Here is a 14,083-nt window from a genome sequence, read left to right on the forward strand (position 1 = left end):
TGCCAGTACTTACTCAACAGGGGCACTGCCTCGAGCAGGACGACCAGCTACAACCCCCGGGGAAACGGGCAGGTGGAGCGGGAGAATGGGACAGTCTGGAAGGCCATCCAGCTGGCCCTGCGGTCCAGAAATCACCCAGTCTCCCACTGGCAGGAGGTCCTCCCCGACGCCCTTAACTCCATTCGGTCGCTCCTTTGCACTGCGACTAACAAAACACCCCATGAACGTCTCTTCACCTTCCCCAGGAAGTTCACCTCCGGGGTTTCGCTCCCAATGTGGCTGGCAGCTCCAGGACCCGTTCTCCTCTGCAAGCACGTGTGGCTCCACGAGGCAGACCCGTTGGTTGAGAGGGTACAGCTACTTCATGCGAACCCGCAGTACGCCTATGTAGCGTACCCTGACAGCTGTCAAGACACAATCTCCCTCAGGGACCTGGCACCAGCTGGGTACCCACCCCACCCCCTCTGCCCCGGCGCCATCCTCCCTCCTCCCAGCGGAACCCACCACAGCCCTAGCTCCAGGACGATCCGTCCCACCCTTGGTACCACCCGGGGATGAAGATGAGGTCGACACGCTCCCGGAGTCACCGACAACCGAACCAACGCCGAGATTGCCACCAGAACTGCAGCGCTCGCAACAACGGATCAAGGCGCCCGATCGTGTGAATTTGTAAACTTTTCCTTAAAATGTTAAACACCTGAATGTAAATAGTTTTCCACCACCCCCGCTGGACTCTTTTTTAACAGGGGGTGAATGTGGTAGTCATCACTGTTGTATTGTATATACCACATACGAGGGGTATTACGGTAAGGCCCCTGTACTACAGGCATGGGGGTAGATCCCTACCTGCTGGCTCCGCCCAGTAGGCAGAGTATAAATGTGTGGGCTCTCCAAACTGCAGCCATTTCGGCAGCAGCTGTAGGAGGCCACACATTTCTGTGTAATAAAGCCTCGATTACACTCTACTCTCATCGTAATTGATAGTGCATCAGCCGCCTGGATAAAGGATATGGCTGGGTTCATAAAGTTGGAGAGGATTAAGTTCGCCTTGAGAGGGTCTGCGCAGGGGTTCTACAGGCGGTGGCAACCGTTCCTAGACTATCTCGCGGAGCGTTAGAGGAAGGTCGGTCAGCAACCTTGGGGGGGAGGGGGGGGAGTCCTGGGGGGGGGGGGAGTCCTGGGAGGGGGGGGGAGTCCTGGGGGGGGGGAGGGGGGAGTCCTGGGAAGGGGGGGGGGGAGTCCTGGGAAGGGGGAGGGGGGGTGAAAGGAGGGACTGCCTGGGAGGGTGGATGAGCAAGAGATAACATGAAGGGTTGGGGAAACTGGCACGTACGGGTGAGGGCCAGTGTACAAAGCTGTGTAAATATATCATTTTGCCATTTATATATCTTGCTCTGCGTGATTTCTCGGTTTTTTTTTGTTACGAGTGGGGGGGGGGGGGGGTGGTTATTGTTTGTAAGGGAGAAAAATTGTGTTAAAAAACTTTAATAAATATATATATTTTTTAAAAAGATAGTGCATCAGCCCATGAATTGTAGAACCCTTCCATCCTTCCCCTCAGTTCAAATTTGACCTATTCAAGCGTCAAGAATTCCAGCAGGTCCCCCCGCTATGCCAGGGCACAGGGTGGAGAGGTTGATCTCCATTCTAAGAGAATCTGCCTTCAGGTGATCAACGAGGCGCAGGCTACAACATCTGCCTCCGCACCCGTTTCCAATCCCGGCTGGTCCGACACCCGAATGTGACTATCCAGTTTCACGTGCACCACTTTAGAAATTACCCTAAAATCCTCCTTCCAGTAATCCTCCAGCTTTGGCCAGGACCAAAACATATGAACGTGGTTTGCAGGGCCCCCCATGCAATGTTCACACACATATTCTACCCCTCAAAGAGCCGGCTCATCCTCAGCCTTGTAAGGTGCGCTCTATACACCACCTTCAGCTGCGTCAACCCCAACCTCGCACATGAGGTGGAGGGGTTCACCCTCCGGAGCACCTCACACCAGAACCCCTCTTCCATAGCCTCTCCCAACTCCTCCTCCCACTTTGCCTTGATCCCTTCCAGCAGCGCCTTCTCCTCCTCCAAAATACCCCGTAAACCGCCGATACGACTCCCTTCTCCAGTCCCCCTGTCGTCAGCACCTCCTCCAGCAATGTGGCCTTTTTCTGTGCTGTAAAACCTCGATGTCAAAGCAGCCTGCTTGATTGACACCCCACCCACCATTCAGTCCATCAACAGTGCACAGTGACAGCAGTGTGCTCCATCTATAGAAACTCGCTAATGCCACTTCAACAGCCCCTTGCCAACCTGTAATCCCTACAATTTTAAGAACAAACAGCAGGTGTATGAGATAAACCTCCAAGTCTCACATAATCCTGGCGTTGAAATAGATCACCGTCCCTTCATTATTGCTGGATCAAAATCCTGGAACTCTCCCTTCCTACCTTTTGCCACACGGATTGCAACCTTCAAGAAGGCAGCTCACCATCACCTTCTCTCTTTTTGTTAAACTTTAGAATACCCAATTTTCTTTTCCAATTAAAGGGCAATTTAGCATAGGCAATCCACCTAACCTGCACATCTTTTCAATTGTGGGGGTGAGACCCACGCAGACATGGGGAAAATGCGCAAACTCCACACAGACAGTGACCCGGAGCTGGGATCGAACCCGGGTCCTTGGTGCCGTGAGGCAGTAGTGCTAAACCATCACCTTCTCAAGGGCAAATAGGGGCCAGTACCAAATGCTGGCCTAACCAGCACTGCTGTCATGCTGTGAATTAATTTTTAAAAATTAATTTTGAACCTTTATGTTCCTGAAGTAATAATTGCTCGGTATGAAGATACTCGCTTTTAGGATCAGCTGGCCTGGAGACTTGCTGCATGCCATTTGGGGTAATAAATGGCAAAAGCTTGTCCTGAATGATTTTTTTCTCGGTGCAAAAATTCAGACAGGTCCCCAAAGCATGTTGATGTCCTAGGCGGCTTCGATGCCCTCTACCCAAGCAGAACCCTTCTCCGAGCTATCAGAGAGGCAAAGGCCAAGGCATAAGCCTTCTTCCCATCCTGCAACCCTGGCTCGTCCGATATCCCAAAGATCACCACCCAAGGGCACGGCACCAGCGTAACCCCCAAAACGTTCAACATAGTCTCAAAGAAGGAAGCCCAGAACTCCACCAACTTGTAGCAGGACCAAAACATATGTGAGTTGTTCGCCAGCCTCCCTGAATAGTGCCTGCACCCATCCTCAACCCCTGGAAAGAACTCTAGTCATATGCGCCCTATGCACCACTTGAAACTGAATCAGGCTCAGACTTGCACATGAGGAGGTAGAATTTACCCTGTGTAAAGCCTCACCCCACACGCACCCTCAAATGCACAATCCAACTCTTCCTCCCATTTTCCCTTTACCTCGTTGAGCAAAGCCCTCTCTCTCTCCATCAACTGCCCATAAATATCTGATATCCTACCTTCCCCTATCTCATCCCAAGACACTACCATTAGAGAAGGGGGACACAGCTGAGGAAATATAGAGAGTTCCTTCTGAATAAAGTTCCGTACATGTAGATATCTAAACCCATTCCACCCTGGAAGCTGGAACTTCTCAACTAACTCCTCCAGTGTCGCAAACCTCCCCTCTATGAACAAATCCCTAAACCTCTCTATCCCCTCTCTCCTAGACCCTGTACGATGAATCCATTCCTGTCGGAACCAATCTATGGTTCCCATAGATAGGCGCCACTAACGACATAGATTCCAACTTAAAGTGCTGTCTAAATTGGTTCCATATTCTCAAAGAAGCTGTTACCACCGGGCTTGTGCAGTACCTGGCCGGCGAGAATGGAAGAGAAGCAGTCATTAAGGCCCTCAAACTCAACCCTGTACACAAAGCCTCCTCCATCCTCCCCCAAACCAATCCCGCATCCACGATCCACCCCAACACTTTCTCAATGCTTGCTGCCCCGTAGCACTCCATCAGATTAGGATCCCCCTCTACTGTCTATCTCACTGTAGGAATGCCCTCTGAACCCAGGGAGTCTTACCTACCCACATAAAAGTTGAGATCAGCTTTCTAAGCCCACCCAAAGATTACTGAGGTAGAAAGATGGGAAGACTCTGAAATACAAACAAGAACCTTGGCAGGACATTCATTTTAACTGTCTGGACCTTCCCTCCAATGATAATGGGAGGGCCTCCCATCTTTTCAAATCTGCCTTCATCCCCTCTATCAGACTGACCAGGTCCAACTTGTGCAGCAAGGCCCAACCATGAGCCACCCATATTCCCAGGTATCTAAAACTAGACCTGGCCAGCTGAAAGGCAATCTCTCCGGATCAGCCTCCTTCCCCAGAGGGTTCACCGGAAACACTAAGGGCGGCATGGGGAAAACTTTGGTTAGCACTGCTGCATCACAGCTCCAGGGACCTGGGTTCAATTCCGGCCTCGGGTGACTGAGTGAGTTTGCACTTTCTCCCAGTGTCTGCGTGGGTTTCCTCCAGGTGCTCCAGTTTCCTCCCACAGTCCAAAGATGCGCAGGTTAGGTGGATTGGGCATGCTAAATTGCCCCCACGTGTCCATAAAGGACAGGTGGGGTTACTGGGTTACAGGGATAGGATGGAGGCATTGGCTTAAGCTTAGGTAGGATGCTCTTTCCAAGGGCCGGTGCAGTCTTGATGGGCCGAATGGCCTCCTTCTGCACGATAGGGATTCCATGATTCTATGACCTCACTCTTGCCCACATTCAATCTATATCCTGAAAAGAAACCAAATGCCCCTTTCCTACATTAGAGAGAGGGTCAGTGACACACAACAAGTTGTCCTCGTAAAGGGACACCCAATGCTCCCTACATCCCCACTCTATGCCCTTCAAAGCAGCTAACGTCCTAAGAACGATAGCCAATAGCTCAATCGCCAAAGCAAAAAGTAATGGGGCAAGTGAACATCCCTGCCTTGTACCCCTACCCACAAAAGTACCCCAAGTTTAATGTATTTGTACGAACGCTCGCAGTGGGGGCCCTGTACAAAAACCTAATCGATGAGATAGAATCATAGAATCTCTATAGTACAGAAGGAGGCCATGCAGCCCATCGAGTCTGCACCGACCCTCTAAAAGAAAAAAGTCCATTCCCCCACCCTATTTTCGTAACCCCACTTAACCTGCACATTTTTGGACACTTAGGGCAATGGCCAATCCTCCTAATCTACACATCTTTGGACTGTGGGAGCAAACTAGAGAATCCAGAAAAAACTCACGCAGACACAGGGAGAAAGTGCAAACTCCACACAGACAGTCACCCAAGGCCAGAATTGAACATGGGTCCCTGGCACTGAGGCAGCGGTGTTAACAACTGTGCCACCATGCTGGCCATGAACATAGGTCCAAAGCCAAACCGTCCCAGCTCCTCAAATAGGAAGTTCCACTCCACCCGGTCGAACCCTTTCTTGCATCTATGGAGATGATTACCTCCAGCTTGCCCCCGACGAGGGCGATATCACCAAGTTCAGGTGTCTCCTAATGTTGGTCGGTAATTGTCGGCCCTTATCAAACCAGCTGCCCGAACATCCTTGCCACATAGTTTGTGGCCTTCGAATCTTCTATACCCTCCTGCAGTCCGATGATCCTCACATTTTGGTTTCTGGAGCGATTCTCGAAGTCATCGATCTTGACCTTGAATGTTTTCTGCACTTCCGTCAACACCTCCACCTCTGCTTCCCAGGAGGCAATCCGATCATCATGATCCGAAGCTCTCTCCTCCAACTTCTGGATCGTTGAATTCTGAGCCTCCAATCGCTGTTCCACCCTGTCCAGAACTGTCCGAATTGGCTCAGTCCTTTTTTCCAGATCATCCATGACCTCCAGCCTCTGCTTTCTAAATTCCTCAGGCAAAAAATCCACCAACCTCTCAGTCGTCCACTGAGGAGGCAACAATGACACAGAGACCTCTGCCATTTTCTCTACTCCTGCGACTTGCGGGCCTTCTGAGTCCAAGGAAAGCTCTTTAATTCAACATACTCCTCGTGTGGTAGCCTGCAGACATCCCACTCTGGAGGAGGATTCCAAACCCTTCAACTAAATCACTTTTTCACCTGCACAGTACCCTTTAAACAACAAAATGAGCCAAAACCCAAATCCCCAGACAGGAGCAACTTTTTGTATGACCACTCACTTCATGGCCGTCACCAGAAGTCCGGGGGAATATCTTTTTACAAATACTCGAAGATAAACTATTGGAACATCCCTAAAATCAGGGTTTCCCAAACATTTTGAGCCGTGGAACCCCAAGTGACCTTTTAAGTGCATCGGGGAACCCCAAGCATTCTCATAATTCCGTTGCCCCTTTCTGCCGCAAAATAGGTGTGAACACAAATCAAATGTAAACAAGTCTTTTCTCGCTATATCAATCCATATATTAGGAATTAGGAAGAGGCACACAGTCACAAATACATTCGCCAGCTACATGGCCCCATCACATTAACCCTTGGCCAAGATACCCTCCCATAGCCCCTTAACATTAACCCCTGGAAGTAGTCCCCACTCTAGGCGTGAGTAATCTAAAAACGTCCCTTATTTAACAAAAATTAAGTCTTATCCTTTGTCATTTGGAATGGGAGGAATTCTGCTGGAAAGCTGATACTCGGACACATGCACGTCACTCTCCCTCAGGTACACTCACATCTCCCCCTCTTTTCACACACACACATTCACACTTCTCTCTCACACACTCACCACCCCCACCCCTCTCTCTCTTGTTCCAAGGTCTGCTCTGGCCCGAAGGAGCCCTCTGCGAAGCCTGTTCCAATCCCCATCCCCTCCTCAGCTCCATGGCTCGCTCTGTCAGCCCAGCCCAACCCCCTCCCCCTCCCCCTCCCTCCCCCTAAAGCTGCCTAAGCTGCGGCCGCCTGAACTGCCACCACTACCTTCTGACTCCAATTTCCTTCTGGCCTCCTGCTCCTGCCAGCTCACTATTGCTCTTCACTGTGAGATCAAATAATTAAATAGGCCAATCAAACAAAGGCCTCTCAAACCATTGAATGCTGAAAGGCTGAGTTCTCATCCTATCAGCATCCACTGCTCCATGAGGCCTTGGTTTGATTGGTGTATTTTATTTCCCTGCTTATTTTGAAATCAATAAGAAGTCTTACAACACCACGTTAAAGTCCAACAGGTTTATTTGGAATCACTAGCTTCAGGTGAGTGAACTTCTTACTGTGCCCAACCCAGTCCAACGCCGGCATCTCCAAATAATGAGCGGGATTCTCCAACCCCCCGACGGGCCGGAGAATCGCCGGGGGGTGGCGTGAATCCCGCCCCCACTGGCTGCCGAATTCTCCGGCGCCGGGGTTTTGGCGGGGGCGGGAATCACGCGGCTGGCAGCTGCCCCCCCCCGGCGATTCTCTGGCCCGCGATGGGCTGAGTGGCCGCCCGTTTTAGGCCGGTCCCGCCGGCGTAAATTAGACCTGGTACTTACCGGCGGGACATGGCTCTGCGGCAGTCTCCGGGGTCCTCGGGGGAGCGCAGGGGGATCTGGCCCTGGGGGGTGCCCGCACGTTGGCCTGGCCCGCGATCGGGACCCACCGATCTGCGGGCGGGCCTGTGCCGTGGGGGCACTCTTTCCCTCCACACCGGCTGCTGTGGACCTCCGCCATGGCCGGTGCGGAGACGAACCCCCCTGCACATGCGCTGGGTTGATGCCAGCACACGCTGGCGCTCCCACGCATGCGCCAACTCGCGCCGGCCGACGGAGGCCCTTCGACGCCGGTTGGCGCGGTACCAAGTCGCTCCCACACCGGTTGGCGTGGTGCTACGCCGCTGCCGCCGGCCTAGCCCCTGAAGGTGCAGAGGATTCTGCACCTTCCAGGCAGCCCGACGCCGGAGTGGTTCACACCACTCCTCGGCGCCGGGACCACCCGCCCCGCCGGGTAGAGGAGAATCCCACCCCATATTTTGAAATCCGAAGCGTTGCAACCAGCGTTTGCCGGTCACATGGCAGCCGCCAGTGTCACAGACCCCCCGGTGTCCCTGGTTCACAGACTGGGAACCCCTGCCTTAAATCCTTTACTACATTGTTTCCCCGAGATGCAACTTGGTATTTTCTTATACCATTGTACCTTAAAGGTAATTGAGCTACGGTTTTTGTAGCATTTATTCAGTGCCTTTCCACTCATGTATAGCTCAGAATTGTAAATAAACAAGAGGCAAGGTAGCAGAGGGTGATGTGCCATTGTATTCAGCCATATGTATGCTGCTTGCCCTCTTTAAAAATAGAGGAACGGGGAGGAAGCCATTCAGATATTTGAATCTGTTCGTCCATAAAATTAGATCATAGATGACCGGCATCTCAAATCCTTTTTCCTAATTTTGTTCCATAATCCTTAATACCCTTGACTGAAAGAAAGGTTTTGAAATTTTCAATTGACTTAGCCTCAACAGTATTTTGAGGAAGGCAGTTCCAGTTTTCCCCTGCCCTTAGTGTGAAGTTCTGTTTCCTGACCACCACTGAATGGCCCAACTCACATTTTAAGATTACATTCCCTCCTTCTGGACTCTCCTGCAAGAGGAAATAGATTATTTCTATCTTCCCATCCAGATCCTTTAATCACCTTAAACACTTGAAATAGAGCACTCCTTACTTTCTATACTCAAGGAAGCACAAGTATACCCTACGCAACATGCCCTCATAGTTTTACCCCTTTAGTCCCAGTTTCATAATGGCTGGAATTGTCGGCTGTTGGGATTCCCTTTTCCCGCCAGCACACCCCCACCTAGTTGCGTGGGATGGCTTCCATGGGAAATTCACATGACAAGTGGCAGGAGTAGAGAATTCCTTCACCAGCGAACGGCGCGCTGCCAAGACACACGTAGTTGGGGGAACAAGAGAATCCCACCCAATATTTCCAACATTTTACTTGGATGGTTCACTCAGAATTGGCTACATCTATACTAAATACATATCTTAATTTAATTCAGAGCAGATGCAAAGGAGATTTTATTTTAAAAGGTGGGTTTGAAACAGTTATTTATTTTATATGTATATTAGAAGTATGTATATTAGAAGTTAAATATGTCTATCACATCCTGCCTTTGGTTTAATTGGATGAAGATATATAACAAACCTAAGGCGGAATTAATTGGAGGTAACCGGTGTCTCGCCAGAGGGCGAGAGACCTGCTTCACTTCTTTTAGGGAAAGCCCATCAAATTAAGCATCATTCAGGCACTTAATGGAGAGCAGTGGGCCTTCTCCAGGATTGCAGCCCACCTTGAGCTGCTGACCAGAGGCTGGTCACTCTATTGAATAGCAGTGCCACCAGGGAGGCAGTGGCTGCGACTGGTATGACACCCACCTGAGACCGAGGATCGTCACTGAATCCCAAGCCAGAGAGATCCTAGCCACTCCACATGGCGAATCCCCTGCCGTCTTTGGGTTAGTACCTGGGTTCTACACTAACCTCGACAGCTTCCGTACTCTTATGATGGGAGTGCAATGGAAGGTTTGGATTGTCAGTGCTTTTATTTCCACCCCTCTTTTTCTCTGTCATTGACTGTTATCGGGCGCGATTCTCCGCTCCCGCGCCGGTTTGGAGAATCGCCTGGCATGCCATTTTTTCCCGCGACGCCGGTCCGACGCCCTCCCGCGATGCACCCAAGCGGCGGGAACGGCCCCGTCGAGTTCTGCGCGGCGCAGCCGGAGAATCGCCCGGGACACCCAAAATGGCGATTCTCCGCTACACCCGCTATTCTCCGGCCCGCATGGGCCGAGCGGCCTGCCCAAAACGCCAGCTTCCCGCCGGCGCCATCCACACCTGGTCACTGCCGTTGGGAACAGCGCGGGAACGCTGGGGGGGCGGCCTGTGGGGGGGCGAGGGGGGTTCTTTCACCGGGGTTGCACTCAAAAGGGGTCTGGCCCGCGATCGGTGCCCACCGATCGGCGGGCCGGCCTCTCTGAAGGAGAACCTCCTTTCCTCCGCCGCCCCGCAAGATCCATCCGACATCTTCTTGCGGGGCGGCCTCGGGGAGGACGGCAACCACGCATGCACGGGTTGGCGCCGGTTGGCGCCGGCCAACCTGTGCATGCGCGGGTGATGCCAGTTAGGCGGCGGATGACGTGGCGCCGCTTTTATGCAGCGGCAATGCCCGGCACGCGCTGACGATGCTGCTTTAGCGACACGCCCACCCGAGTTTCTCACGGCCCCAATCCTAGCCCATTTTCGGGCCCTGAATCGGTTGAGATCGGGGCCGTTTCGCGCCGTCGTGAACCTCGATGCCGTTCATGACGGCGTGGGCACTTAGTCGCGGGAGCGGAGAATCGCGCCCATAATTCTCTCCTCTTCTGTCTTAATCTGTTTGTTCTCCTTCTCTTCCACACTTTCACAAAGGTGAATGAGGACTAATGAGTCTCAGGTGAGGACTCTGGCCGCTGTTATTGACTGACTTCGTCTGACACTATCTATCTTATCTTATTTTATTCATTCTATCTACCGATCTATCTATCTTGATGACCTTTAACCTGGAAGCAGTACTGAGAAATTTGTAATTTCTTTAAAAGCCCTGCGGAATCTGTAATTGCTTTTAAGAATGTTTGAGAAAGATTAAGAGTTTGCATCAATTGTAAACGGCTGAATTGTAAATTTCTTGGATAATGAGAAATACTGGACCATGTGACCTGACACCCTTTGACCTGGAGCAGTATCAACAAGAAAAAAGCCATGTGGCTAAAATACACAAAGGAGAGCTACAAGTAGAGGAGCTGAAGGGTGAAGATGATCTGCGCATAGATGCAGACAGAAGGAGAAAGCAGACAAAGACAGAAAGAGGAACACATGAGTCTTATGAGAAGGAGAAGGAAATAACTCTCAGGAAGAGGCCGTTTTTGTGTCTGGCAGAAAATGGGAAGAGATGGGAAAATGGAAAGAAATGGGAACACTTGGATGACTTTGAAAGCTGGCTAACAGGTCTAAAATCCGGAAAGCTGCATGAATAGCTTGGAGGCACTAAAGAACAAGATGTATTCCCAGAAATGGCCAGACTCTGAATGGGGTATTGTAGGTTGGTCGATTGAAAAGGAACTCTGGAAAGCTACTGCATCAGGAATATCATGACCGGAGGGAGAGACGATTCATGGAATTGTGCCTTTCTGATGATAGTCATATTTGTGAAACCCAAAGGTGAAAGCTGTTATCAAAGAGGACACTTAACCTACCCTGTATAAATAAAAACACATCATATTATGGAAATGTGTAACTATATAGTGCCATATGTGTACAAAGAGCGATGTGAATGCTTACAAGATGTATCTTTGTTGCATTGACTATTTGATATGAAATTTACCTTTTTATTTATTTGAAGTATTTCTGGGGTTGGTTCTGATTTGTGTTAAAAGTAAAAGTTACAAAAATTGAAATCTTGTTGGTAATTTCTTCATTGGGGATAATTCAGTAAATTTGGTTATTTTGGTTTATGGCTTCCGTCAAGGGTTGGAACACATTATAAATAAATCACCGAGCATACAGAAGTCGTATCTATAAGTGTGACTGGTAATTGTGATGGATCAAAAGGTGACAATTGAATTTAATGGGTGCAAAGGAAGTACACACAGGGCTGAATTTTCCCAGCTAGTCGGTGGGTTAGCAACATGGCCAGTGAAGGTGTTGGAAGGGCCTGCTGTTACAATGGGAGATCATCAATCTTGTAAACCCTATCAGCTTCTCAGAAGATTCTTAGCATGGTCTATGGCAGGAGCCTCTTGCAACAATGGCTGCCCCCACCACAACAGTGCTGACCGTGCTCCACATAACATACCACCAGACTGCCAGGATTAGGTCCTCAATTGAATGGTAGTCTAGGCGATGCTCTCGTAATTTAGCTCAGTGGGCTAGACAGCTGGTTTGTGATGCAGAACAAGGCCAGTAGCGTGGGTTCAATTCCTGTACCAGCTTACCCAAACAGGCGCCGGAATGTGGCGACTAGAGGCTTTTCACAGTAACTTCATACTTGTGACAATAAAAGATTACTTTATTATTAATTGGCTACAGTTGGAAAAATGTCACCCCGGGTCCTACTATCCAGCAAAGTGGGATCGGCCCCACTTTTACCCCTGCCGGCGGGACAGCCTCAGGCTAACAAATGTCAGCCCACTGTTTTCATAATATAGATTGCTGTTGCACTCTTTGTATTTACTTGTACCAGTATTTGACAAACATTGAACTGATGCTGAACCTTCTACATATCCTGCAGATATTTCTAAACAACATGTTGCCAATATTGATTTTCCTGAATTTGACAGGTATCTGCAAGGAAAATGTAAGTTGGAAGAGGACCAGTCCTTACTTTACTGAATCACCCAAGGAAGAGAAACCGGATATTAAAAAAAAAACTCCAAAGCTATTTCATTGCTGATCAGATGAAACCGATGGATGGATAAATGATGTTTTAAAGTATTTTTAACTGGCTTGGTTTTATGTATTGTAGCTTTTACAGTTCATAACAATCTTTATTGATTACATGAAAGAGATGGCCCTCGAGATATCTTATTCAAGCTGTTGTGTGCCGTTGAAAGATTGTATCAATCTGAGCTTGTTAATTTTCAGGTCGCAGATATGGCTCATTGCTGACACTCTTGCAGCTGAAAGTTGTGGTGGTTAGCACTGTTGCTTCACAGCACCAGGACCCAGGTTCGATTCCTGGCTTGGGTCACTGTCTGTGCAGAGTCTGCAGGTGTTTCCTCCGGGTGCTCCGATTTCCTTCCTTCCAAAAGACGTGCTTGTTAGGTGAATTGACATTCTGAATTCTCACCCGAACAGGAGCCGGAATGTGGCAACTAGGGGAGTTTCACAGTAACTCCACTGCAGTGTTAATGTAAGCCTACTTGTGACACTAATAAAGAGTATTGATTATTATTGGTTCAAGTCTCACTTCAGAGACTAAAGCACTTAATCCTAGACCGACACTTCAGATGTGCAATCCATGGGTGAGATGTTCCATCAAACCTGTCCTCTGAAGTAGAATCCCAAGATCCTCTACCTTTAAATAGACAACATGTTGGCACAGTGGTGAGCACTGCTGCCTCACATCGCCAGGGATCCGGGTTCAATTCTGGGGCCACCTTCTGCACTGTAGGGATTCGATGATTCTATGAATATTTATCCCTCAAGCACCATCCACTAAAGAACAGATTGCTTGGTCAATATTGCATTGCTGTTTGAGTCACCTTCCTGTGTTCATATTGAGTGCCACGTTTTCTACAGTATAATAGTGACCAAGCTAGATTGGCTTTGTGATATAATGTGCTGAAAGGTGCTATATAGATGTAACTTCTTTCTAGTTTACTTCAGTTTACTTGTGGAGTTAAAAAGCGTTCGTACAATAGAGGAATACTAGAGCTGCTTCGGATCTTTCTCAGGGTACAAATTAAATCTAGACAAGAGTGAATATTTTGTGATGTCTCGGCCAGGGGTGGGGGCAGGGATGGGGGGCTGCCATTCCGTAAGGCAGGAACTCACCTTAGATGCCTGGGGGTGCAGGTTGCCCGAGATTGTGGGGGGCTCCATAGGTACAACATTTCTAATTTGGTGGGGAGAGTGAAAGCTGATCTGGCAAGTTGGGATGGTCTCCCTCTGTCATTGGTGGGTCAGGTACAGGCGGTTAAAATGATTGTGCTGCCGCGATTGCTGTTTATTTTTCAATGCCTGCCGATTTTCCTGCCAAAGGCATTTTTTAGAGAGGTTGAAGGGATGATTACCTCGTTCATATGGGGCGGGAAGATGGCCAGAATTAAAAAGGTGCTACTACAGAGAGGAAGGCAGGCAGGGGGTTTGGGTCTTCCGAACCTGATGTATTATTACTGGGCGGCGAATGTGGAGAAGGTACGGAGCTGGGTCAGAGGGCTTGACTCCCAATGGGTCAGAACTGAGGAGAGTTTGTGTAGGGGGTCGGGATTGAAGGCGCTAGCGACAGCGCCGCTCCCGACGGCCCCGGGGAGATACTCAGGGAGTCCGGAAGTAATAGCTTTGTTAAGAATTTGGAGGCAGTTTTAACAGCACATTGGGTTGGGGGCAGAGTCAAGGGAAATGCCGATTTGGGGGAACCG

General features: G+C 49.7%; 1 protein-coding gene across 2 annotated transcripts in view; it reads left to right on the forward strand.

Moving 5' to 3' along the window:
- LOC140389328 (tripartite motif-containing protein 42-like) overlaps positions 1–12,434 on the forward strand; it is a 78,823-nt gene extending 66,389 nt beyond the window's left edge. For both annotated transcript variants that reach the window (XM_072473489.1, XM_072473490.1), the window contains one exon: positions 12,281–12,434. In XM_072473489.1, coding sequence (XP_072329590.1) covers positions 12,281–12,393 — 113 coding nt within the window. In that variant the 3' untranslated portion in view covers positions 12,394–12,434. The remainder of the gene's footprint in view (positions 1–12,280) is intronic.
- Positions 12,435–14,083: the final 1,649 nt, after the last annotated feature.

The sequence above is a fragment of the Scyliorhinus torazame genome, chromosome 14 (genome assembly GCF_047496885.1).
Source record: "Scyliorhinus torazame isolate Kashiwa2021f chromosome 14, sScyTor2.1, whole genome shotgun sequence".
Classification (NCBI taxonomy): Eukaryota; Metazoa; Chordata; class Chondrichthyes; order Carcharhiniformes; family Scyliorhinidae; genus Scyliorhinus; species Scyliorhinus torazame.